At 39.3% G+C, this 27,608-nt stretch overlaps 2 protein-coding genes across 2 annotated transcripts; both read right to left on the minus strand.

Moving 5' to 3' along the window:
* Positions 1–636: 636 nt before the first annotated feature.
* On the minus strand, positions 637–5,086 carry LOC103826449 (alpha-1-antitrypsin-like). Its single transcript, XM_009101777.4, has 5 exons — positions 5,021–5,086; positions 3,601–4,290; positions 2,891–3,161; positions 2,019–2,166; positions 637–1,283 (listed from the first exon to the last, which is right to left on the minus strand). Exons 2-5 carry the CDS (start codon positions 4,271–4,273, stop codon positions 1,077–1,079), a joined length of 1,299 nt encoding a protein of 432 aa, XP_009100025.1. The 5' UTR covers positions 4,274–4,290; positions 5,021–5,086; the 3' UTR covers positions 637–1,076.
* An 8,251-nt stretch (positions 5,087–13,337) lies between these two features.
* LOC103826448 (serine protease inhibitor 2.1-like) lies at positions 13,338–20,515 on the minus strand. The gene is made up of 5 exons (XM_009101776.4): positions 20,409–20,515; positions 17,025–17,687; positions 15,895–16,165; positions 15,099–15,246; positions 13,338–14,293 (listed from the first exon to the last, which is right to left on the minus strand). Exons 2-5 carry the CDS (start codon positions 17,668–17,670, stop codon positions 14,099–14,101), a joined length of 1,260 nt encoding a protein of 419 aa, XP_009100024.1. The 5' UTR covers positions 17,671–17,687; positions 20,409–20,515; the 3' UTR covers positions 13,338–14,098.
* Between the last annotated feature and the right edge of the window lie 7,093 nt (positions 20,516–27,608).

Raw genomic sequence — 27,608 nt, forward strand, 5'->3', positions numbered from 1 at the left:
GGTTAGAAAAGGTACAAATGTCAATTCCCAGACTGCTTTTACTCTATAACAGTAATCCACTGCTAGCATTTAGAAAAGTAACTTCTGAAATATTTTTTGTATTTTTCATGTGTTTTTATGATAGCTTAAACCAAGTTAACAGTCCCTAGGAAAGCTCTGCAGTTCCTACTGAAGAAGTGCAAACTTTCTGGAGTTTAATTTGTATTCCTCCTTTTTTCTACCACAATCTGTCAAGTCTAACTGGAAAGTGAATACTGAAGGTGGCATCAGTAGAAACAAGAATAGACAGTGACAACAAATCTATGAAAAGGAAAGTGGTGCTATGTCATGGACTACTCCATCAGGCTTCTATCTCAAGGCATTAGCAACAATCATTATATTCGTAGGATAAAACAAAAGTCTTTTTTCTGCTATGCATTCCTTCCTTAGCAGAATTTAAATTATCTGTACAGCAAAGCAGCCTTCTTGTCGCCAGGCAGAGGGCTTCTGCTGAGTAGGAGACCAAGGAAGGGAAGCTAAACCAGCTGCACTCATCAGCCCTTTACATTGGTGGTGTCCTCTAACGTCTCAGTCACCGATCCTGCAGTTTCATTCCATGCTTGCTTAAAAAACATAAAGAAATTAATGAAAATTCACTCCAATATTAAAGAAATCTGTATTTAAGTGTATTCATCAAGGGTGAATAGTGGATTACACAGACAGGACTTACAACTTGCACTTCATTTTTCCCGTTCCTCCTTTCACATGCACAGCCTGTGACTGTACAGCAATACCTACATCAACTGGAGACTTTGAACCAACTGAATACCCCACAGGAGCACATCAGAAAGGGCTTCTTACAAAACTGGTGAAAAGTGACTTGTATTTCATTAACACTGCATGCTATATTCAGGTGTAGGTTGTGGGAAATCCTAGTGAGTCTTGGACAAGGAAAAATAGTTTTAGTGTTCTAAGGGATTAATAAGGTTTCTAAGAGTAATGCTTGAAAGATGAGCACTAGCACAGGGTGGTATGCATACATAAGTGTTTCACTGGATCACAGGAATTTAACCAGTGATGTGCATAAGTTTCGTCAATCAGTCATTTTTCTGAGGGTTTACAATTTTCCCAATGAAGAGGACAGTGCGGGTGAACTTATCCAGAATCAGCAGGAGGAATGGTCTGTTGAATCTGACCCGAGGCGGGCGAGGAAAATCCCCAGATCTCCAGGTAATCTCCTTCAGCGTGGCCCCAGCCGCCTCAGTGCCGTTCTCATGGACATTCAGCACAGCTCTGTGGATCACCTGCAAGGAACAAAGGAAACAGCCTCCAGCTGACAATCCAGCAAGAAGAGAGCAGCCTGCCACCCTCTTCACTTTGGCCAGCCAAAGGGAGCCCTGCCTGCAGCAAGACCAAGCAGCAGCAGCTTTTGGGAAGGTCATCACCAGTTGCTCCCGCTCCCACCGCAGCACCAGCAGCCATCACACCACTCAAGCCTTTCTCCTTCACTGCTTGTGCAGAGAGTAACCCTCAAACTGCAGGCAGCCAAAGACCACTCAAGATGACTGATGACAAGAAATTCTGGAAGCAAAGAAACCTGGTAATTTAGCCGAGACTCAATTTTGTCTTTGGCAGCTTCATGTATTATTGTGAATTTACCCTGTCATCTAGCTGAAAAAAATAACTTTTTGAGAACACTAGAAGGGCAGGAATAACAGCCCTTCGCCCTGTGTAGGAAGAATTAGAGGAAATTTTACCAAAGCTAATGCTCTACATTTAGATAATTTTGTTTAGTAGCCAAGAGAACATTTAATTATATGTATGTTTTCATCCTTGTCCTCCAACCATGCCTTTCTAACCCCTTGTAAGCATGTTTAGCTTCAGGTTTATGAAAGACAGGGCTTTCTTTGCTTCCAGACTGGCAGCTATTGATAAATGAGTGATGCTTCAGAGAGACTGGGATAAGCTTTTCATGGAATATTATTGTCAGATTCCTGGGAACAGGCAAATCCTGTGGTTGCTTTCACATGCTGACTTACTTTTGAAACCATCAGTCCAGGCTTCTCAGTAATCCCTGAGAGATCAGCTTGTTCAGTAAACAGATTGACCATACCCATCTGTTTAACTATATTTTTCACATCATAGGTACCAGAAATAGAAAATTTTGGAATATGCAGATGTATTTTTCTGTAACAAACAACACAAATAGGGACAAATCATCATCTAGGCAACACTCCTCAATGACTTCAGTATATTGACACTTCACATTTGTTTTTGTAAATATTTAGAGCCTTCACTCAGGGTTCAGATAGCACTTCTGGTCAAGTTAGCTACTTCATGTGGAGGGTTGGAACAGGATAAGTCTGTGCTAGCTCCTGCCTCTACGGTGGGGTTCGAGGAGCGGGGTGGAAGACACAGCTACACCAACTCAGTGGCAAACAGCTACTACTGACAGGTAGGAGGGCTTTTTCAAAAGATTGTAGCTAGCTGACCTAAGGCTGTTCAAATACACATCAGGGCCTTGGCCACCACAGAAACAGCTGCAGTAATGGTGAATTAATCCACTTTTACACAGAATGCCCTCAGCATAACACCACCAGCTACTCCATTGTAGTTTCCCTGTGCTTGTATGAAACAAAGGTCTGTTGACCTCATCATGGTGCTGCGTAATTATTGGTTGAACCAGGAACTTAACCCAAGATGAATCCCAAGCTTAATGACCTATTTGTTCACTAGCCATAGCTCTTTTTCATTTTCCAGCTAAGAAAAGGGAAGTCCATCATAGAGTCAAGTCTATACATTAAATGGATAGAGTTCAGTCAAATAACCTGCCCTTTAATGTTTTGTCTAGGTGAGATAAACACAACTAGTCTGTAACATGGTCACCTCTCACCTTTGCAAAAAATCTTACCTGTCTTGGAGGGACTTTTCCCATTTAGTTACAGTTCTTTTCAAGAGGGCATCTTCTACCTGCTTCATCTTCCCTTCATCAGGCAGAACAAATAATGCTGCAACATCTCCATTGTAAGGAATCTGAACCAGCCAACAGGACAGCTCTTCATCAAAGTAATTTCTGTAGTAACCCTTTCGATACATCATATCAACTTTCACAGATGTCTTCTCATCCACAAAAAAGTCCTCCTGTTTTGTCTGTGCTGTACTGAAGGGTTTCTCCCAATGGGCTTATGACAAAAAGAAAATGTATTCAGTGGAATACAAAGAGGAATGGTCACAGTGAATAAAACAGGACCTAGTTCCACAGCCTTCCTTTCATTAAATATCCTTTTCACATTACTGCATCCTCAGGTGTTGCAGCATTGTATATATGTATTTTTAGGTGCTTAAAGACAATTACGGACAGATAATACTGAAAACACCATCTTTCACTACAGCATAAGTCTGTGATCACATGACAAAATTAACCAAATTCAATAAAGATATTTGATTTAAAATTTCATTAAAGCAGGTGAGGACATATTTTTACTGGCAATAAATATACATGGATTTACAGCGATACCTTCCAGATATTGAACATGATTTCCTCTATTTAAAATATTTAATTATTTTCTCATTTCATTCTCTGTAATAAGCATTATCTTTGCACCCTTTGATATATCTTACCTTTAAAGAAGACATAGTTAATGAGAACCATTGCGGTCAGAGGATCAAGATTTTCCACTAGTTTAGCTATTTTCCCATTTGTCTTTTCCTCAATATAACTGTTGATCTGACTCTCAGCACCAACAGAGTTGTTAAAGTCAGTAGAAAATACTTCAGATTCATAAAAACTTTTGACATCATCAAAGAACTTCTGTAGTGGTTTTAGTGTCTCTTCTATAAAAAGGGCATTGCCCAGGCTCAGCTGGAACTCACTATCTGAACGGTTCAGCATGTGGAGGAGTTGGCAAAAACCTTCGTGTATTTCCTGCTCCTGAGTCTTTTTCAGGTTAAAGGCAAGTCCTTCCAAAATCTGTGTCAGCGTCACAGCCTTGGCACCAAGTGCCAGCATTGCAAAGGAAGCAGAGATGCTTATGGGTGAAAAGAAAATATTTTTGTCCATTGCTTCAGATGCAACCAGCTTGTAAAAGGAAAATGCAAAGTCAGCATTGCTGAAAACTAGTTTGACAAAGGTTTTGTTCTTAAGTGGAGAAGCTTCTTCCCACTGAGAATTACGTCCTGGATAATATGTCTCTTTAGCATCATCCTGCTTATTATGGTAGCGAGGATGCTGATGACGCAGGGCAACAGTATGCAAACCAACTAGCAATAAACACAAGGAGAAAGTGGTCTTCATTTTGCTTTCAGCTGTTTCTGCAAAAGAAATAGACATGCAAAACACATCATGGAAACTAATTTGTTCATACTGTAGCTTCCAGTAAAGTAAAACAATGCTCTCAGAACATTCTTGTTCTCCAAAGTCCCCCACACTTATAATTCGCATTTCTGATGCATGCTGGTGTTCTTTGGAAAGAATACACCTCCACTATTTATATGTATCGTCTAGTTCTCTTTCAAAAGAGGTAGTTTAAAACTTTTAAAAGTTTATTAACTTTAATATTAGCATATTCTTCTAAAATTTGTAAATAACTGGAAGCTTATGACCTTTTCCCAAGAGAACTGGCATGAGTTGGTTTTGTACTCAGTACTGCACGAAGGTTACTGCAGCTCTGTTAGCCTTCCTCAATTCATCAAATAATTAGAGAATTTAATCTGTATTAAACAAAAATGTGATATATGCATAGATCATACTATCCAGAACCAAAATTACAAAATACTCTTATATTTTCTTCAAAAGGGAAAGACTAAATGACTGGTCTTTGTGGTATAAAAGTCTATAGTAATTTCTCTTGTTTCCAAACAGATTTTTACTTTATTATGTGAAGTATCTTCTTTAGTATCTGTTCTCTCTGGCTTTTGAAATTTATGATTTTTTTATAAGAAGTATATTCTCTATTTACATGTACAAAGGCACCAATCCCAGGCAGTGAACCCCTCAAAATGAAGTGTAAGAGATGCAAAAGAAAACTAAAAGGGTACTTACAATGCTACAGTCTGGTCTTGTCTGCTCATTCTTCTCTTCAGTACCTTTAAACCGAGTTAATCAGAGCACTCCGTTAATCATTAATTAGTTCAAATAAAAGTTGCCAGTGAGGATGCACTACAAGCAGTAATGACATTGGCTATTTTGGACAATTTTTCCAACCCAGACAAACGCTGGGTGATGGGGCTGCAGACAAGAAGGAATGGAGCAGAGACTGTATCTCTATCTCTGTTGCTTCCATGCTTGCAGATCGACAGGAAGGACCTGCTGTTATGGGTGTTTGGCAAGAGAGCCACAGCCATACCTTTCATGTCTGGAGCTGTAAGCTGTGACTTGGTGTGAGGGCCACCCCTTGCTTGGGTCTGTCTGAGCCAGCACCACTCACAAAGGATCACAGCATCCCTGCCAGAACGCCCTCTTTGATTCGTCCTGGGGCCGTGCTGGAGCCGCAACCTCTCTGGCAGGATTTCAAAACAGGGTTTGGATTTAGAAAGTCCTCGTCCTTACTATATACCTCAGTCACAGCTTTCAACACCGTGTTTGATGGTTTTGCGGAATTTCTTATGCAGAGCAGATTGTGTGTGATTGGTGAACAGTCTATAAGTTTCTTAGGAGAATAACATGTGACATTATCACTCTAGTGAGACATTTACAACCAATGAAGTTGATTGCTCATCGCTGTTGGCCATCCCCTGTGACTGCGTATTTGGGGAACTGGGGAAGAGTTTTCACCTGGCTTTGTAGAAAATACACAACAAAACCACTACTGCTAAGAAGCAGCACTGACTGCAAGGAGAAACATGTGGTCAGAAGCAGACATCTTGTTTCCTCTGGTTAATTTTCTGCATCATATGAAGCTAAAATGGACACCAGGAGGACACAGACCAGGCTGCCAATTCACCTTTCATCCAGTATTAAAGAAGACATGCTGGCATCACTAGATGATATTCAGGGTTGAATATTATACATGAACAAGTCACTGAAGGAGAGACTAAGGCAGAAAATGAACTTTTAAAACAGATTTAGTTGCCAACATGTCCCTCTCTGCAAGTTCCCAGGCATTTGGTTTCTGAGCAGGAGTCCCAGACTCTGTCAGATATTGAAATGCCCCATATGAGGTGTTCAACATCTCTGAATGAGAGCACACTGATGGGGAGCTGTGCTTAGGAAGCCAAAGGCAATGCTGGAAAGGGAACTGGATTTTCTTCCCCTCAATCTCAAATCAAGGCTCTTGTCCTGTGGTTGTTTCATATGGCTGCCTAGTCAAGCAGCAAACAGGACAGGGCATACCCTTTTCTTTTGAATTCAGCAGTGTTAATCTTTTTGCACACTAACCTAGGCACTGGAGCACCTGATCACTTGATCTGGTTACAAGACCCTCAATCCATTCTGCTTGAGACCATCAGACCCGAGTCATCCACTTGGCTCATATGTGGGCTGCAAGAGGTTGATGAGGAAGTGAGGGGAAAGGCAATTCACAGCTTTCCTTCTGAGTGTCTTCTGCTTCAAGATCAAATAAAATATAAAACTACTTGTGTGACGTGTAGATAATTCTGTGTGAATAACTGTAGGTGTTTTCACCTGTCTGTGAAAGACATGTATGTGAATGCACACACCTCTAAGTATTCCTAGGAGTGGAAAAAGGTCATCCAGTAAGGCTGATGTGTTAATGGAATAATACATGCACAAGTCTGACAGACAGGAAACTTGGGTTGCCCTCTGAGAACAATTCAAATGGAAAAAGAAACAAAAGCCCTGGGAATTGTTTCGGAATTTGATAACTGATTGTTACTAATTCTAGTCATAGCAGTGTATGAGTAGTTCTGCTAAAGAGAATCACTACCTTTGTTAAATATGAACAGAACCTGTGGCTAATAATATGTGGCATAATTAATACATTATGATTTGAACTGAAAAAAAATACTCTCTCAAATTGCTTGTGATATTTTGATAACATATAAATAACATTATTTGATATATGATAATATATAAATAATATGATAATATGTAAATAATAACCTTAAAACATTTTTAAGAACTTTGAAGAATTACACATTTGATATATTTTATATGCAATTGTTTTAAACTTTTTTTCTAAAAGTTCGTAAAAATTAGGGTGCTCTTTTCCATCATGGTATGAAGTAATGTAAAGGGGCGTTTTCTTTTCTGATGACAAAATGCCTGAGAGAGTTAATGTCTCTCAGCCTGATTATTTACTGCCTAATCAACTTATTTGTCTTACTTTTGTTAATTTTATAATTTCATTTACATCTGAAAGTGATTCTCAGGTTTAAAATATTTTTACATTACTTAATATTAGAATGGAAAAAAATTCAAATCGCACTTGTTCCTCATTCATGGAGAGCACTTTCTGGGGAGAGTGCTAATGTAGTGGAGGGACACAACACATTGCTTTCTGTAGCCCTTAATAGGGAGTCTGTTCATCTAACCAGAGTAAACACATGTATTTTCCAACCTTTCCTATTATATTAGCTAATTTTCCCTCACTTCGAAAAGCCTAAGGGTGGCAGTGCAAGAGATGGTTGAGATGTTAAGGGCTTTTTTTATTCTGTTTTTTGGGTTGGTCCTAAACATTCTCCAGAAAAAGTGCTCTCAGCCCAGGTCTGTCTTTCAGGACAACACCAGGAGGTCATGAATGAGGAATAAATACAAATTGCTTCACCCTTCATCATCCTCACAGCATTTTAACTGCAAAACTTAATCCCTTTTTCCTTGTGTCAAAAAAAGCATTTACAATGGAAGATGAACTTATAGTGGAGGAACCTCCATACTCTGTTCTGTAAGTTCCTATTTCCAACTCCTCCCCATTTCCAATCTGCCTCCAACCAAATGTCCTACATTTGCACCTTGGTCCTGCCTTTCCTTGGTCCACCAGCAGTCTGGGCTCCCTGAAAAAGGGGTTGCTTAGCAGGGGTTACTCCTGTGAAATATATGACAGACACAACATGAAATGGAACATGAAATGGTAGTATGCAATATCTACCCAGGAAGTTTATGATTTGTAGGCTGCATTGTGGATAAAGATAGAGTTAAAAAAAAAAAAAGCGGTACTGATCAGGAATTTGTGTCAGGAACACATGAGGAGCAAGCAGTGTGCTGGTGCACCTTTGGAATTGCAGCATCAGCCTGCAATGTGCCACTCCACATACATTGCCTGTGTGTGCAGAACCATCTCTTTTTACTGGTATAGAACTTGGCTCCTACGTGCTTCGTATGATGATCTGTAGCTCTGGCATCAGATGTGATGATGGAACACAGTCCCCCCTTGCCCAGTCTCTGCCACAAATAAGTTTTTCCTTCTTCATGCCTGCTAAGTTGTCTCTTTTCAAGGCTGAAAATCTTTCACCTCCAACAGGAGCTCTTCCAGACCTTAGATTAACCTTACAAATTTTTTCTGGAGATTTATTCCGTCTGTTATTATAGGACCATGTGTGGATGGCCCAGAGATTTAGATCATTTGCTATGCAATTTGCTCTTTTTTTCTTTCCCTGTAATTTCCAATATTTAATTTTCTTTTTTCCACTACTGAGCTGATCTGTGTATGTACTACCACCAGAACACCAAACCATCGATCCTGTGTGGCAGCAATCAGTTCAAGTGCAGCATTTTGCCAAACCTGCAGCTAAAACTTAGCAAGAAAATCAAAGTCCCTATCAACCCAATAACAAGCCAGAAAGATATTGCTGTATCTGGTTTGAAAATGAATCAGAATTTGTCATGTCCATTCCTTTATTTTACCAGGAGATGGTGGCACAGGGCTCCTTTTACTATAATCCCCAGAACTGGAGGCTCCATGCATAACAGTTCTACTTGAAGATAACAATGGAGAAGAATCACACTGAAAGGTTGGCTTCTTGCAAGGGTCTCACTCATAGCTGGTATACTGAAATAATTGCATTTTACTAGTGGAATTTGCCCTATGGACCTTTTTCTCTTGGTGTAAAAGAGCCCTTCTTATGCAAACAACTTTTAGAATGACAAGTTCACCAGAATATAAAAGTTCTTATTTTGAAATGAATTGTCTACCCAGAGAAAGTTCTTGGTGTTAAATTAAATATAAATGGATGTCTTACGTTCTGTATTTTTGTGATGCAAACAAGCCCTAATCAAGCACTAGGAAAATCCCTTATGTAGATATTTTGGAGTTACCCTTAAAATTTATTCCTTCCAAAGCCAGATGGAAAGTATTAGGGCTAAACTTTGCAAAGTGCTACCATTTGTTATTGTACAGCAGATTAATATTGTTGGCCTTAGTGAAGAAGCAGAAGGAAGATCAATTAGCTGAATAAACATATTCAAGGAAATTAAATTTATTGTGTGATTCTATTGCTCATTTCCCTATAAGATTTACCACAAGACAAAGCTCTCACTTGAAAGATAGAGGAACAGAAAATAAATTCCAGTAACCATCCTGTGAATATGAAAGTTATGTTATGGCTTTTTCGATGACTAGAGAATCTGCATCTGTGGGAGCAGCAAACCTAACAGTATTCATGCACATTTTAGAACCTATTACATCTTTCATCTCTGTGCACAGATGTTTTCTCCTGCTATGAGGTTCTTTCCTGGCTACAACCATCTTATATGGTGACTATAACAGGTAGGTTGATAATCTTGGAGTCTTTTGCAGCCTTAATGATTCTGTGATATTGTTTTATACTGATTTTTCATTTCAAACCTCTTTCTTCATCAGAGCATCTTCCTTGTGGTCTGTTTTTCCTATATGAAACATAGTAAACAATATAGTAACTTTTCCTTAATAAGACAATTGCTCAAGTCACACAATCTTCTTCAGACCTTCCATATGAGAATCACATTGCTGTTAACTGTTTTCAAATTATGAAGAATACATTCTTGCTTAGTAAAGTAATAAATCATAAGACTTTTTTTTTTCCAAATGGCTTTTAGAAAAAAAAACTGAATGCAACCAAAAATAGAGAAATAAAGACTGTATAAAAGATAATTATTTACTTATGCTAAATTCATCTCCAGCACTAGAACTGAACTGTACTTTCATCACTGAAATTCCTTTTTGCAAGAAACCACCAAAAGAATTTGCAGTAGCATCCGTGGAGTTTGTGTGACCAGGGTGTTAGTCATATCAAGGACATTTACATGAAATTTATGAGTTATAGTTTTCTTTAAAATTGTTAGTCTGAGGAAAGTACAATCACCGGATTGTTTAAAATGGATTCACTGTTATATCTGGGACTGGGAACTTAATGAAGAATAATTCCAGGTCAGTCTTTGGTGGCTAACAGTTTAAAGGGAATGAATGATATCATATATACACTGTGTTTACATCTAATGATAGCAGTCCCATGCAGGTGAGGGCACAGTGCAGTACCCAACCAGGAATGGGTAAGATTTGAAGGGTGTGTTACAGGACTCAGAGATACAAAGCCCATGGTGGTCTTCATGTTTTTTTGCTCTTGATAATTTGCACTTGTTCTAACTCCCACTGTAGTGAATGTTTAGAGTTTTCAAGTGAAATGCACATTTAAGGATGTTTGTATTTCTCTTGCACTTTTTCTGCGGTTGGAAATCCTCGTGCCTCTGTTCTTTGGAGACATGATTTGAATGCTGGATTAGGGATTAACTCTGTTTGAGGTTTTTTCCTATGCTCCAAACAATCAAGACTCATGTCAAAGATGAGTAGCTGTGTTCTCAGAATCCCCATTCAAAACCCACCCTTCCTGGGAACTATCACAATACGGTTTTAAGAGCTTAGTGATTGTCTGATTGGAAGTAGTGTGAGCACAAGGAAAACGCCAGCAGCTTTTGTTGCACTGCATCTACTGAAACATTTAGAATGGGGTTGGCTGTCCAAATTCTCATTTCCTTGCAATAAGAGCAGTGATCACAGGCTGTGCAGATGACATGACTGTGGGGAGAGGGTGGATGTGCTCATTCAAGGCATTCCAGATACTGGGGCCGAGACTCAAATTGCATAGCTGGGAACAAGAAAGTCCAAAGTACTGGTAGCATCTGAACAGCAGAATTTATGTGAGCAACTGGTGCTTCTGTAACTATCCAAATGCTCTGTGCCTTTTGGCATTGTCAGCACCTTTCCTTTCCGCTGAAAGAAACACACACTACAGTGGCCCTGCAATTCCACTACTTCATGTTTTGTAACAACATTCTACATGGACTCTGCCATGTGGCAAAGCAAACAGGGTTACTTACAGAAGATACCCTGTCATCAAGCAGAGTCCCACTGGACCATAAACAAGGTCAGACAGAACAAACTTACAGTCTCTCACATGGCTCATGGGCTGCCAGGAGAAGTTTGGCACTCGGGTCTGCTGGGGCACAGCTAGGCTGCCTTCCAGGGACCCAGCCCTGTGGGTCTATCTTCCCTCACAGGGGTTCTCTGCTGAGTTAAAGTCTCTCTAGGTAATTTCTTTTCCTCATGGGAAAAGAGTCCTTCCTTATGGGAAGTTCTTTAACTTCCCATAAGTGTGTCAGATCATGGCTCACAGAGCCACAGCAGGCCATTTATGTTGGATGTTCATCATAGGTGGTCACATGCTTCACTGTAAGCTGTATTATCCCCTTCTGCTGATTGTCACTGAAGGAAGTCAGGTGGATTAGGGTATAAAGGTTACAATCTTTAGCTTATGGAGAAAGTCTAGTTTTCTTTCAGGGCTTAGTTTGGATCCAGCTGCCCCATAGGCTGAGAGAATGCATAAGTGGGAATTGTAGAGGAATAAAAACATCTCCAGATGAATGAGAGGCACAATAAAACACATGTGTTTACCACAGATTAAATACACAGTCCCTAAATAAAAATTTTAGTTATTTATGTCAATCAGAATTCTGATAGATTCAATAGAATGAAGAGGGTTCTCTATCACATATTAAGACAAAAGAATGATGCAAGGACTAATGATGCAAGGTAGACCAAGACAGAATTTCTTGGAATTAGGAAAAAATACTCCATCTCCCTACACAAGCTTTCCAGAATTGTCCAGTTCCTAAAGAATATTATCAGAACTGTGCTGAGAGTAACATCAGCGAGGTATGTTCAGTGCCCAGGCTCTATAGACTTCATACTGTGAACTGTAGGCATTTTTCTGCTTTTGGTGTATGTTTGGCACAAGATTTCCTATCCCCTACACATCCCCTTCTTCCGGAGGGATTTAGGATGATCCCTCTTCCTACCCCGGGTCCGTGCCACAATTCAGGTCAACCTGATGGTCTGGAGCATGAAGTTGCTCATGTGGAGGAAAACTGCAGACATGCCCCACAGCTTGGTAGATAAGTCCCAAACCAGCATTCAGAGGTATCTATCCCAGTTTATACTTTTGCTAGTAGCAGTCATTTTTCACAGACAGTAGGGAAGCTACCAATGCAGCTGTTGTCCTGCCATCTCAAACCCAAAGGCCTGGGAGGTACATGGGGAAGGAAGTTGCTCTGTGTGTGATTTCCCAAAGCTTTTGCTCTGTCCTAGCAACCACTGGATTTTTCCTAACTTCTTTCCTTTTAGCGACAGGCCAATAACCTGTTTTTCTGCCACCACACTGTGATAAAAATCTCGTGGCTCTGATAAAAATCTCACCATCCTACCTTGTAATCAGTCTTGGTGCACACATTTATCTGGATGGGATCTCACAGGAACTGCTCCCAGCTCCTGTTGAGTTTGTGTAGGCACTGCAGGGCAGGCTGCCTCACACCACGGCAAGTTCTCATTGATCTTCACTCTGTAAAAGCCCCTGCTTTGCACAGAGGTGTGGTCTCTGCCAGTCCCCTGAGTGATGCCATCTTGCCTCATGAGGAGAATAGCTCAGGGCTCCCACCAAGTTCTTGCCACTTGGAGCAAAGGGAGTCACACAAGGCAGCAATCTCCAAGTCCCCCTGAGTCAGAAGCACCGCTCCCCATACACCAACCCAGTCCTACAAACACCAGTGGGCCCCTGCAAAGCACCTCTGTGTAAGGTGGGCCAAGTTTGGGAGAACAGGTCAGGAGGGCAGAGGGATGTCAGGGATGGGGACCTTGTTGATTTGGAGCTTGCACCACCTTCAAAGTGCTTGAAACAGACTGCCAGGATCACTGTAGAAATGAGCAGTGTGCATTCAGAAGCCTCATCTTCCTAGGAATGGGGACTCCACTTCCAAAAAATGTCTCCAGGATCAATGTGCAATGGCATGAGAGCAGGGCAGTGAGATAGAAGCTGTCACTGTTAGACTCTCCTTGAGGCAGCAGCTGTGCAATGGTGCCTCCAGGTTTGCTATAGAGTTTAGCCCCAGTGCTCCTCTGCAAGGGTGGGTGATCTACAGACTCACAACAGCAAGAAAGTGTTTAGGTATTTCTTGAAAACAGATTTTACCCAAATAGGCACATAAAGAGAGAATGTGAAGAATCACAATTTCTCTATGAGAAAAGCTGATCCACCTACTCCTGAGTGGGCCTCCTCCATGGGCTGTAGGTGGATCTCAGCTCTCCCCTGGACCTCCATGGGCTGCATGGTGACAGCCTGCTCACCATGGGCTGCACCACAGCCTGCAGGTGGATCTTTGCTTTGGCATCTGAAGCACCTCCTCCCCTAGTTCTTCACTGACCTTGGTGTCTGGAGGATGATTTCCATCATTTATTCTTACTCCTCTGGCCTCAATTACTTCTGCAAAATAACTTTATTCCCTTCTCAAATATGCTTCCACAAATGTGTTACTATCATTCTTGATTGGCGCAGCCTTCAGCAGCAGCAGATCCATCTTGGAGCTGACTGGCAGTGGCTCTGTCTGATATGGGGGAAACATCTGGCAGCTTCTTAGTGAAGTCACCCCTATAGGCACCACACATGCCCCACTACCAAACCCTTCCCATGCAAACCCAATACAATTATTCAACTGGGGAAAATGTTACATTTAAAAAGTGTCAGTTGATGGTGATTTTTTACAATGTTTTTTTCTTATTAATTTGATAAGAAAATTTCTCATTTACTTCTGAATGTCCCTCAATCAGAGACTAGTTAGCAGCACTACCTAGCCCAAAACTGTAAACGCTGTAGCCATTATATCCCATATCCAATATCAGTGTTCCAAATAACCCAGCTATTACTCCTTAGTAGGATCAACAATTTTCCCCATGAAAAGTGTGGTGCCAGTTTTTTTGTCAGAGATCAAAATAAGGAAGGGCCTGTTGAATTTGATGGTATGAAAAGTAAAGGAAACTCTGGTAAAGATTATGGCAGTGGCTCCTGCAGCTTCAGTTCCAGCCTCATCAACTTCCAGCAAGGCCTTGTGAATTGCCTGCACAGAATAGGAGAAAACACTGTGGTTTATTTATGGGACAGGAAGCAGGAGTAAAATAAATTAGCTTCTTATGGAACATTTAGGAGAAGAAAGGAGTAATAAATCCAGTAGGTGAAATTGTATTGTATGATAAATCTCCAAAGTTTGAAACAGGACTATTTTATATGCCAGGAGTGAGCAAGGAGGGCCAAAAATTAGCATGGACACACTGAAATGCATTCTCACCAGTGCTGAGTAGAGTGGGATAGAAATACCCCATGTACAAGATGGTTTCTTTTCTTAGATGGCTTGGACTTCTACTAGCAACAATTTCTCTTATTTCAAGGTTAGCTAAAAACTGCCATTTAAATAATATGGGGCAGAATTTGACATCTTTAGCATTAAATCATAGCTCAAACTGTCCCAGTCAAATTCTGCTACTGCAAACTGGAGATTTCCCGAAAACTTTGGGAATATTAAAAATTTAGATATTAATCAATACAAATATCATAATAGCAATTGTAGTTTACAAATTACACAACTTCATGTAAACTATTATATTCCAGTGCAAAGAAGTTTTTTAAAAAGTTGCCCAATTTCTCCATGTATTTAATATCTAGGTTTTTAGTAACTGCATTAAAGTAATACAAAAGTGAGCTGGCAGATTCTTTCTGTAAAAAAGCACAATTACTGAGCTAGCCCTTACATGTCATTGTGAGTTTTACTTCAGTAATATAAAGAGGGAAATAAAGTCTTTAAAAATCCCAGACATAACTGATCAAAACAACCAACCACCCTCCCATCACCAGCTCTGTCTACTTACTTGTGAAACCTGGAGATCATGGTTGCCACTAATTCCAGACAGATCAGCATTACCTGAGAACACTTCAGTAATGCCCATTTGCTCAAACAGGGTTTTAACATCGTAAGATCCACTAATAGAAAACTTTGGCAACTGCAGATTTAATCTCCTGTTGATCAAAGAAAAGAAAAGAGCAGTGAGCCCTTGCAGCCTCTTTACAGCCAGCAGGGTGTATGCAACTCGGCAACACTTGAAAGCATTCTTTTGATTGCGAATTTGTTTGATGGTAGTCTTTGTATTCCTTGAGCAATTTTGGCTTCCTGAGAGATGCACCATCTTCTTGTATTTACACTGTCTGTTTGATTTTGGGAAACAAACCAAATTTGTTCATTGTCACTCTTTCATCCCAGTGCTACATGAGCAGCTAGTTGAGTGTTTTGGCTAAGGGGTTAGAGAGTAAGACCACACAGTGGTCTGCTGGACAGTGGAAAGCCTAAAGTAAGGGAAAAGGAGGATAAAATCTAAGACATAGTGAAGGAAATTAATCGTGCTAACACCATGAAAGAAGAAGTAAGGAGTCAAAAAGTAGCCAAGTTTTAAGGCAGCTGTTGCAATGCTGTGATCCCCTTCTGTCAGGTCACAGAACCTGCAGTTTCTTAGTGATTGTGCTCTGCTCTGACTCATTTGGGGAATTGCTTAACACTTCCCTTTATGAAATCAGGACATTATGTCCAATAGGAGGTGATCTGAAGTTGGCATTTTCCCTTGAAAAGAGTGATGTGTGCTCAAATATAGCAATCCATATGCTTAGAGTTACCTGGTCACAAGTTTGCTATCCCATTTACAAACCGTTTCCTTGGAGAGAGCATCTTCCACTTGCTTCATCTTTCCATCATCAGGCAGAATAAGCAATGCTCGTGCAGTGCCCTGGTAAGGCAGCTCTACCACTGCACAGGAGAGATCCTGGTCATAGTAAATGTTGGAGATACCATCATGCTGCATCATGTTGACTTTAACAGATGCATTTGGGTTCACAAAAAAATCGTCCTCATAAGTGCGCAAAGGATCGAAAGACTTTTCCCAGGCAGCTAATGGGGAAAAAGAGATGTTGTTGCACTCAAATGTGAAAATCATGAAGAAAGGCTCATCTAAATTAGACCAGCTTTAATGTAGGATACTGGAGGTATATTGATGGGAGAAGAGGCTCACTAAATCACTTCTACCTCCTCTATAACACACAATAAAGTATTCTAGCTGTGCAGTAAGCTCATCATATTTTGTGTGCACATGTCATGTCTTGCTGAAGAACAACCAAAGGCTGATGACCAGTTGAGAGTCCTTCTTTGCCTGTAGGCCTGTGTAATGTCTTTCATGCCATTTAAAAGCAGTCACTTAAGCATTCAGTCACAGGACCTTCTTATGCCTTTTCTGTTAGGCCATACCCTATGCAAGCTGACTGCACTCAGCCTGGTGTAGAATTCATCAGCAATTAAAGAGTTCTAACGTTTGAGCAAGGCTCCAGAAGCACAGGCCCTCAAGATGTTATGTCCCAGATTTTCATGCAGAGCACCTAGTAGAACCTACCATAAAACTGGGATCCCTGTGCAAGGATGTCAGTCCACCAAGTCTGTATGGTCAGCATAGAGTGATCTTGGACATATCTCTAGTCATTGTGGCTCAAACAGTGAGACTCTGTGGATCCTTGGCTATGAGGCATCCACTAGGGTGGAACTTTTCTGTCCACAGCTTTCAAGCAAATTGAGTCAAAACTGAGAAATCAGTGTTTCTCAACAATCAGATACTCTGCTTTTGGCCAAGTCTAATATTTACTTGAAAGGTCCTGCACAATTTAGCTCTTTCCTAACTTGTCACTCTGGTAATAAATCATCAGAAGTTCCCTAAAATTTTTATATCAAATCTATTGAAATTTTATGTTAAGTATCTTACCTTTAAAGTAAATATAGTTAACAAGAACCAGTACAGTACTTGGATCAAGATGACCAACTAATTCAGGAATTTTCCCCTTGGTTTTCTCCTCTACATATTTATTGATTTGCTTTGTAGCTTCTTCTGATTTATGAAAATCACTGGAGAAAACATCTGCATCATAAAATTCTTTGGTATTTTGTAAAAATGACTCCTGTGGTTCATACCCAGTAGCTGTAAAAAGGGCATTCCCTATATTTAATGTGATATTAACATCAGCACAGTTCAGTACTGACAAAACTTTGTGAAAACTTTCATGTACATCACGTATGCGAGTCTCAGTCAGGTCATCAAAGCCCAGTCCTTCAAAAATCTGAGAGAGAGTTGTTGATTTAGCACCAACAGCCAGCATGGCAAAGGCAGTGGAGATGCTCATAGGAGAAAAGAATACATTTTTATCAGCTTCTTTTGATGAAGCCTGCTTGTAAAATCGAAATACAAAATCTGCATAGTTAGAGCCTTTCTTGTCACAGCTATATGTTAATAAATTTTCTCTTCCATCCTGCAGATTAGTATTGTTGACTTCATGGCAAATATCTTCAGGGCAGCAACGGGTTACAGCACAAAGAACAGCAAGGAGTAAACAGAGGCACAGGAGACACTTCATCTTCTTTTCAAATTATTCTGTCACAAAATAAACAGTCATTAAATGAGCAGATGGTAATGATGTGCTTGGTAGTAAGAAATAATGAATAGTTTGTTAGCACAAATGTTGCATAGTTCAACTGTAAATATCTGTGTACATAGCGAGCTCAAACTTCTCATGGGCACAATGTCAACTTTATTTAACAAATTCTAATAAATTATGGACTAAAATCTCAGGCATAAGAAATTCATAATACTCCATGGTAACTGCTGTGAAAAAGCAGTACTTTCTTCCATTGGTGATGAAAATATAAAGCTACAGTCCCTAATAATTTTTGTTAGCAATGACATTATCTTCCCAAAACACTGTCTGCTATAGGGTGCATCTGAACATACAAGTTATTACAAGGTAAGGCAGGGTGTGGGTTTCAAAGACGTCAAATATTCCACAGCACCTGCCCAAAAACAATTTGGTATATGTAAGGAAATGTGAGACAGCTCACTATTCACTGGGACTGAGTAAATTCCATCACTTTCCTCAGGGCAGCAGCACATGGACAGAGAGCTATCATGGACTATCCTGTGCTTGTTAAATTCACACCCCTGTTTACTTCATGGTTACTTACTCACATGGGCAGTTACTGGCCAAAACTGATAAGTGATGGAAGAAGGTCAACTGCATGAACTCCAAAGCAAAAGCCTAGAGCATGCTGTGCCATGACAGCAGTGCACAGAGAAGTGGGCACAATGACGTGTGGCAAGCAGCAGGTTTGAGTCAGATAATGAGGTCCATGTTTGGAATGAAGGAATCTTCCCTTTGGGGCAGCTGCAAGGAGTGTTTGTAACTTCTTAAATGTGGTGTGCCCCTCACCATGAGTCAACCTGCATGGGATGTGGGAAGGACCTGGGTCAAAGAGGGAGAGAAGCACTCCCCCCATTTGGACACCAAAGGACACAGATTAATTCCTTTGGAGATTACAAGTTTCTTCATTATGCTTGTTCTCCTAAAGCTGACATGATATACTTCACATGAGCCACCTGCTCTCCACATAAGCTGGAACAATCTCTGGTTTACTGTATTCAGTTCCCTGCAGTTCTGGGGAGACACCTCCATAAACCCTCTTCAGAACTGTAACAAGTTATCAATGAAAATAAGCTTTTTGTCCTCAATATTCATCATGAAAACATTTCTAGAACTTTTCTACTGTCATGGGTCCTCTTCTGGTTTCCAGCCAATACAGCCTATCTATATCTTTTTCTTTTAGGAATATATTTTCCCATGTCTGTGGTAAAGTTTTCTTGGTCCTACATTGATTCCTAGATGTGAAAGATGACAGTATATACTATCTAAAGATTTAGAGTTTCTGATGGCAGCCAAAGTTCAAGGATTCTTGGTTATTAACCAGTTCTTTTATTTTTGTATTGATAGTCTTTCTTTTTTTCATAGCAAACATATAGATAGCACATATAGTGTGTTCTCATATTTGCTAGGATCTGGGTGTACTGACTCTGCCTGAGATCAGCCAGGGCCCACTGCAGTGACCCACAGTAACAAGTGGTAACACTAAATTTGAATTTCCTTAAAAGATGGACTATGACCCTTGACGGGAATATGATAAAACTATTTGCAGATAACTTTTAAGCAGAACTCTGCCTCTTTTTCATAGTCAAAAAAAAAAAAAAAAAGGCAAAACCCAAACAGCCCTTATGTACTGTGGAAAAAAGAAGAAATAATATAGTACAAATAGGGTTTCAAAAGTATTTGATGTTAAACATGTCATAGTCTGTTTTTCTCTAGTTATTTGAGATATTGGACACGTAAGTGAGAAAGAAATAAAAAATTTACTTCTTGTGCCCATATTGAGCTTAGCCTAAATTTTAAAGTATTTCTGAAATGGAGAGTATGGTTCGGGGTTTTTTTTTCTGCAGCAAACTTATATTAGGCACGTTTATAACTTCTGCTGTAACAGATCAGTTAAAAAACTTCACCTGGTACCATAATTCTCTACAGAAATCGAAAATAAGTACTTCTATCAAAAGCTGGAAAACATGGAATATTGTCATCAGGTTTTCCTCAAGAACTTTTTCCTTTCAGAGATGAAAACCATGTTAATTTCAACATTTTGAGATTAGAAAATTCCTGACATCAGTATTTTTGTTAACATTTCAAAACTGAAGAAATTGTAAAGGCTTTGTTAAATCTGGAAGTCCTTTTTTATGCAAATTAGAAATTCAGAAAATAATTCCCTTCCAGACGACATATTAGTTTGTCTATGGGAGGAAAAGGGGCAATTAAATTTAAATTGTGGCCTTCCACCTCCCCCTATACTCACCCCAGTCCTAATTAGAGAGCCTGGCCTTAGCAATTCAATTGTTGCTTTATAAATTAAGTCACCAGAAGAGTTTTTAAATTGGACCTGGTTGCTCAGTCACTAGCGGGATTATACTAATTTTGAGTCACTGTGAAGGCTGTTTCCAACCTGAAAGGTGATTACATCAGTATTCTCTTTTAACAAGTACTTAATAAGTCACCATGACTTCAAAGGGTTTTTAGTTTGATTTCAGTCTAAGCATATTCCCCCAGAACAGCAGGTCCCACTGGTCCCTTGCACTTCTGCTTGATTAATATTTCATTGCAACATCCCCACAGAACCAAATCACAAACAGAGAAATGAAATTAACCTAATATTAAAATTCCACTGACTGCAGAAAGCATCATCTCCAGCTCTGTAAAAACAAAAATATGTGTGTAGTACTTACAAAATCCCCCTTGCATTCATCTGACCACGCTGTTCTCCACACTGTTACTTATACTGCTTCATCATCTTCTGCTTAATTAGAGATGTTAAACATTACACAGACCCGATAAAAATTAGAGCCAACCAAAATAAAGGAGGAAACAAAGCAAATATTGATGAAACGGGGTTTGCAAGGACCATCTCTGTTATTCAGCCAAAGAAGCTGACAATCTTCAGCCGTTTCGTTAGCAGCTGTGACATCTCTCTGTTGCCTCTGACCATGCAGAGGAGCTTAAGTGCAAATGTGTGGTCAGGGCCCTCCTGGAAACCAGGAGGTTGTGCCTGGAATCACTAGAAACAGGTGCTAACTCTCAGTGCCAGAAGTCAGACCTTCTGTGTTGTGATGAAGCACACATGGAGCTGTCAGCCACGTATCACATCAGGTTGGTGCTCTTCCAAAATCTACCCAGAGACAAATCTTCTGCATGATCCTCAGCCTGCAGATGGATGACAAAGCAATTGTCTGTACCTTCTCACTCTGTAGCTTAATAGCACTGAGGGGGTATGTGATAGACACATTTCCATGATAGATGTCCCACCCTGGCTGATGTGGTCCCTTCATCTTAGTTCTGTGTGCATCTCAGTTCCTGCCTTGGGCAGGAGTACAAGTGGTGGGAATACAAGAAGCAGGCTGTTTACTCCCACATGTTGGCGTGCTGAGTGTGCTCACCCACTTCTCATTCTCCTTGCCCTCTCACACGCTTTTAAATTGTTCAAATGAAAATACGTGCTGTTTGTTTCTATTACCTTTTCCCAATAGGACTGAAATGCTGATGGATCAGGATGACTGATTTTTTCCAGTTAACAATAAAGACCATGATTGAGTGATGACATAAAATACATTTCCCCATTTGTGATGACTCTTTTCTTTCTACTTGTTTACTCTCATGTGTAATTTTGTTGTTAGAAACATAGATAAACATGGAGACAAAACATAAGTAAACATTGGACACTCCTCTTCTTTGTTTTCCTCTATATTTCTTCCACTCTCCCCCTCCCCCCTTCCCTTTTTACTTGCTCCTCCTAACTCTGGCTGTAAAGATCACAAACACAGAGATTATTTTACTCATCCAAGCCCGAGTGAATAACAGGTCATGGTGGTCAAGGACGAACTGTATTGCAAAATGGTTATAAGCCTCTTGTTTTCTCTTTCATTTGTGATGCCTTGTAATTACTGGTTTTTTTTTTTAATAATGTTAAGCTAAACTTTAACAAGGCATTTCCTTACTATTTCATTATAGCAGCAGAAATAAGGTACTACAGCAGCTTGAAACCAAAACGATGAGCAGACAGACGCGCGCATGCCAGGTGTACCACGCACTGCCACAAGCCATTACAGTCCCACCTCCCTGCTGGCCACAGTTTCAACTCTAGGTCATGAAACCAAGTTAACCAGCTTCATACTGCTCATTTATCTAATGAACTAGATCTTTGTCTCTACTATTTGTTTTTTGTAGGAATAAAAGTACAGAACATGGAAATAACAAAATAGATGTGTTTTATTCCTTCTGATAAATAAAACCACGACAAAGTCTACGTTGCCTGAGTCCACGTTGCTGCTCTATAGTTCATGTAGGTCAGTTTCTACACCACACCCCAGCTCACATTTGGATGTCTTTAAAAGAAATAGAGCCATATATTCATTTCATGTATTTGGTAATACCTTGAAACGTCTTCCAGACAGTTTGGTTTTTTTTTTTTTTTTGAATAGAACATTCTAAAGCAGGTTTAAAGAGTTCTTAATTAACCTTTAACTGGTGTATTCAATGACAAGAGAACCACTCAACTTGTCCAGTGTTCTTGTTATGCTTCTATACCTTAGGTAAGGAAATTAGAGTTTTTGTGTCAATTTAGCAACAATAAAATTCTTCTGGGATTATGGCTCACAAATACACAAGTTACTTAAAATATAAAAAAATTATGCCTATAAATCTATTATGTCATAACTTAGACTTTTAGTGTAAAGAATACAGACCACAACATATTGACAAAGCAGCAACATGAAGGAACTGGACATGCCTTCCCCTCCATTTCCTTGCTGATAGCCTTGAATTATGTTATAGTCTTTGGGAAGGATCAAGCACTCATAGTGCAGGAAAATTTGCTAAGATTGGAGATTTATGCGTGTGTGGTGAACTATGTTTTTTCTAGTCTGAATGAGGTTTATAATGAAGAGTAAAGGCCCAATCTGCTCATAATGGTCATGCCATGCTTTCAATACTTCTTGGAGAACCTCCTCTACTGTCCTGTCAGAAAGACAAAATTCAGTAGTTTAGAAAGGGACTGTGAAATTAGGATGAAATATAGTCTATATATAGTGAAGAAAATTTGCACAAGGAGGGATAAGTTCTGCTCACAGAACTTTCTTTCATTTGAATTAGCATCATTCATATGAAGTAAGTAGAGAAGAGGGACGAGAATTTAAAAAAAATTACTAATGGCAATGACCAATAGTGAACACTCATCATAATTTTTCAGTTGGAAAATCAATTTCAGTTGCAAATTATACACTAAAATGTAGCAGGTGTGTTGCATGTATGATGCACCAGTAACAACTGAACACCTGAATGCCCTATTGCTGCTTTAGTGCTTTAGTGTGTGCAGGTTGGTGGGTATGACACAGGAACCATAATCCCATATAAAAGGGGCTGGAGAGTAGGCAAATTGCTCTAACATTAGAAACCTTTATTTAGGCCCCAGAATCTTTCAAAAGAAGACTGAGTTTTCATTATTTCTACATGTAACAGCTTTGCCATGGATTTTCTTTTCACACCTCAGTATTTCTGTAACACTAATATTAGTAATGAAAGAGCTACCAAGATTTTAATATCTGGGTGATTTCCATCTGGGATATTGCAAAAGAATAGTATGTATTCTGCTTTCTGTCCTTTCTAACTGCCAAAGTAGATGACAAAATAGTCTTATTGGCCATAAAGGTCCTCAAAAATGTCTTTCATTGGCCAAGTACTGTTCAGGTTACAGGAATGATTTCACATAGGGATGGACCACCTGATGAAAGAACCACTGGGCTGAAAATTCAGGATCGATGGCTATCTCTGTTGAACAGCTGAGTTTTGGCCTTGGGAACATCACTAACACTAACAGGCCCCCTTTTGCTCACTTTTAAGATAAAAATGACACATCTAAATTCCTCACTGAGATTAGATGATGTGAAAAGAAAAAATTACTTTAGTTCTTTATTGATTTTAATGAAGACAGAATCATTTTTATCTGTTTTACTCCATTACACCTTCCAGGGGTAACAGTGATACACAATTTGAAAATCTGTGCTCTTCAGGATGCAGCTTTATACAGCTTCAAAGTGAAACTTGAAAGTTTCCTCAATTGCATGCTTCCATGAAAAGTCCTCTGGGCTTTACAGAAAGTGTCTTTTTTCCTGGTAAGTTTATCATTTATATTCAAGAGCTGGTAGTTATGAGGTGCATTACAGCATGGGGACGGGTGATTAAGCACACATAAGTATTGCAAGTAGTGCACCTGTATGTACAACATGACACTGCACAAGCCAATCCTTTTACCAGGTATTTTTCTTTCATGTCTAGGAAATGCAAATATCTGTTGCCAGCACCTACAGCATAAGAGTCATATACAGGAAATAGAGAAGGATAAGACCATTGCACTCACTGAATTTTTTTTTTTTTTGTCTTTCAGTTTGACCCAAGCATCATGCCAGCATTGAATATTTCACCTGAACCTCTTCATCTATTGCCCATCCAGTACTGTGCTTTTAAAATCACATTATTTACCTGTAAGGCAGCTAACTCCTGCTCTGACTATGTAAGCTAAGAGAGGAAGGATGGTCAGTCTTAGTGGGTAGCTATAAGCAGCCAAGAAGATGTTTCTGTAACGTGAACCTGTGACTGAGCTGGGAAGGGAAGCAGAAACTCCCAAGTCCCAACCCAATACTTTGTAACTACTGGTCTGTCCTTCTTTCCTAATAATGTTCTTGCGTTAAAGAAAGAAAAGAATTAATCAATTAATTATGGGTTTCCAACTGCAATATAGCACTTAAAATTTTAATAAATGTGTGTCTATACAACATGAAAATATACTTAACAAGAACCATCCCAATGAGTAATTCAAGACTTAAGCAACTAACATCATTCTGAAAGCCTTCATTAAAACGTTCTTCTTCACCTTCCCATTTGGTCCACTGACCCTGCTATCTGTGACCATCTCATCTGAACTGCTTTCTTTACCTCCTGAGTGATACTGAATCAAATGTCTACCTTTAATCACACAGCTGATCAAGTAAAGTTGTTCAAAGTCAATTGAAGTAAACAGTAATGACATTATTCTGTGACTCAGAAGCTCAGCTGTCCAAGCACACCATATGGATGTTGGCTAGTGCTCAAAGAAAGGACACAGAAAGTGGTCTTGCAAGCCAGAGTAAATTTACCATTTTTATTACCCCTTGTCAGAACAGCTCTGTTGAGAATGAGGGTACAAACACAGGAATGCTTCAGGGAACAAGTGCAGAGGGGAAGCAGGTTTCAATTTTATTTTGAATGGATATAGAGTAGATTAAATTTTGCTGTGGCCACTGCTTTTAACCATGCTGGGAGAAGATTTAGACCAACACCATATAGCTTTAAAAAATCCTGCTCTTGATCAATATGCAGACAAATTAAACAAAGCCATTTTGCTACATAACAAATATAACACAAGCATCTCAAATCTTACTTTTAAGAGCAAAACTGTTGGAACTGTGACAAAACTTCCCTAATCCAAACTTGACAATACCCTGTCCAGTGCTGTCTCCTACATGCTGACATCTCCTCTAACTTTCTCTTCTTGCCTTTCCTCACATCACACACAGTCACTTGCAGACCACTCTCATCTTAGCACACCATTCCTCTACCCCTGCTTCCTGCATTTTCTTGGAGAGCAATGGCAAATAGAGCCTGTTGAAGATTATAGAGGAAGGCATTCCCAAAGGAGTCCCAGTAAGACCCTTCCTTGAAACTTAACCTTTGGGGATGAAGGAGAGGCCAGACTGATTTTCACAGAACACCCAGGTGTCTTTTTGGACAGGGCAGCACAGCCTTATGGCACTTCTAGGGCTGGGTTCAGCACAAATGGGGCTCAGCCGTAGAGAGCAAAAAGGTTAATCAGGTCACAAAAACTTCTAGGTGACGATGTCCTGCTCTTAGGTTCATTGATCAGCCAGTGAGAGTATTTTATTTTTCTTGATGATGCAATGTTTTTAAATTAATGCCTTTGGTAGAACTTAGGTGGGTGGGGATTATGAGAACCAGTTTGAACCGGTCTTTGGCCTTTGTGAATGCTCCGACTCTCATACTAATGATGATTGAATTAATCTCTTAACAAACACGTTTGTTTTTCTAATTCGCCTCCACACACTTAATTACTATAGCTCCAAACCCAACACCCAAATATTACAGCAGAGAAGGCTCTTAGTCTTCCCTGATCTCCGGAAATCTCTCAGCTCTTGGGATCCTTCCTAAAGTAATTTCTGAAGCACAGTGAATAGGGTTTCCTCACCAGAAACAGAATCCTGCAAGCCAAGACTATGTCTAAGAGGATTCACTGTATACAAAGGAAAGGTATTTTTTACCAGCATTTTCTAAACATATTTCTGTTCACAGTTTAATGTAAAAGTAATTATTTTTACTTATGCTCTATAACATTCAGTGGCCAGCCAAAGCTAAGAAGTCCCCAAATCCTTTGAGCTGGAGGTCCCCAATTAGATCTGGTGGTAGTAGAGTTATACCCAAGCTATAACTTCAGTGTTCTCTTACTTGCAACCTACTTCACAAATGCTCAACATCTTTCCCACACTTGAGAAAATTTCCTAGATTGCACAAGTATTCTTCTTCTTCCAGATTCTGTAGCCCTTAATGTTCCACTCAAAAATCCTTTCTCAGAAAAGCTTATTGGAAGTTGTCTGAAAGAGAGGTTTCCACGTAGGAAAGCAGAGTCAGAGAAACCTTTACATTTTCATGAATATTTGACTTTGTCAACATTTTGAAAGAGAAATGATGAAAATGTTCCATGCTAATTTTTATTTTATAAGATAATATGAAGTGAATGATTTTTCTACTATTTAACAATAAAATGGAAAACAAAATTCAAAATTATTTTAGGAAATTTGCTGAGAATTAAAATTTTTGTCACAATTTGTTAAAAATTCTCAATGTATTGAAATTTCCCTTGGGAGAGAAAGGTAATTTATTTTATATGAAGATAATAAAAATAAGGGACTATGAACATTATTTAAAGGCAATCATAAAAAATTCTGATTGGAAAGGAAATGATTGTTTACAGGAAAGATTTGATCACACACTCAATTCTTCAAGTCAGGATGGAAAATCCTCTGTATCAGTTGTAGGGAACCTGAGGATGACATTATTTTGCCACTCATAGTTTAATTCTCGTTTGCCTTTTTTTGTGAACTAAACCAGATTTGTCATATAATCTAAGGAAATTGATGTTGAGGAAAAACAGTTAAGAACTGGTATACTGAGAGCTAATTCACATTAAAAATTAAATTTTATTCAAGTTTTCTTTGAATCTGATGGGAAAATGATTACTAATGAGATATTCCCATTTAAAAAAATATATAAATACATTTGATAGAGAAATAAAATAACAAACCCCAGAAGCATTAAAAAAGAGATGTCAGATCTGGTTAGAATCTTTGTGAAGGTTCACTGGTAAATAGCAAGGCAATAATTTGATTGAAGTATAATTAATGGTTGCAAAAAGAATAAAACTGCAAATATGAAGGCAAATATAAGTTGACCTCCTTCAACCATTCAAAGTGATAAAAAGACCCTTTTAAACTCTCACAAAAGCCCACACTTTTTTCTCTTCTTTTTTTTTTTTTTTTTTTTTTAGTAAATGTTTCTAAAGTATTGAGTCATATAATTTGGCTTAGATTTTTAGTAATTTCCTACTGGACCATTGAGCTGATAGAAGTGTTGCTGTTAACTGAGGAAATAAAAATGCCCTGAGAGGTCCTGGGCAGCCTTGGGCACAGCAAGAGGAAACGAGCACTTAGGCTTTGGCAGTAAATAGAGGCTACACATACACAGTGGAATACATATATAGGATACACATATGCACAAGCTTACTCTTTCCCTTTCTTCACATCTCACACTGCTTGGTTTCCTTTTTC

The sequence above is a fragment of the Serinus canaria genome, chromosome 5 (assembly GCF_022539315.1).
Source record: "Serinus canaria isolate serCan28SL12 chromosome 5, serCan2020, whole genome shotgun sequence".
Lineage (NCBI taxonomy): Eukaryota > Metazoa > Chordata > Aves > Passeriformes > Fringillidae > Serinus > Serinus canaria.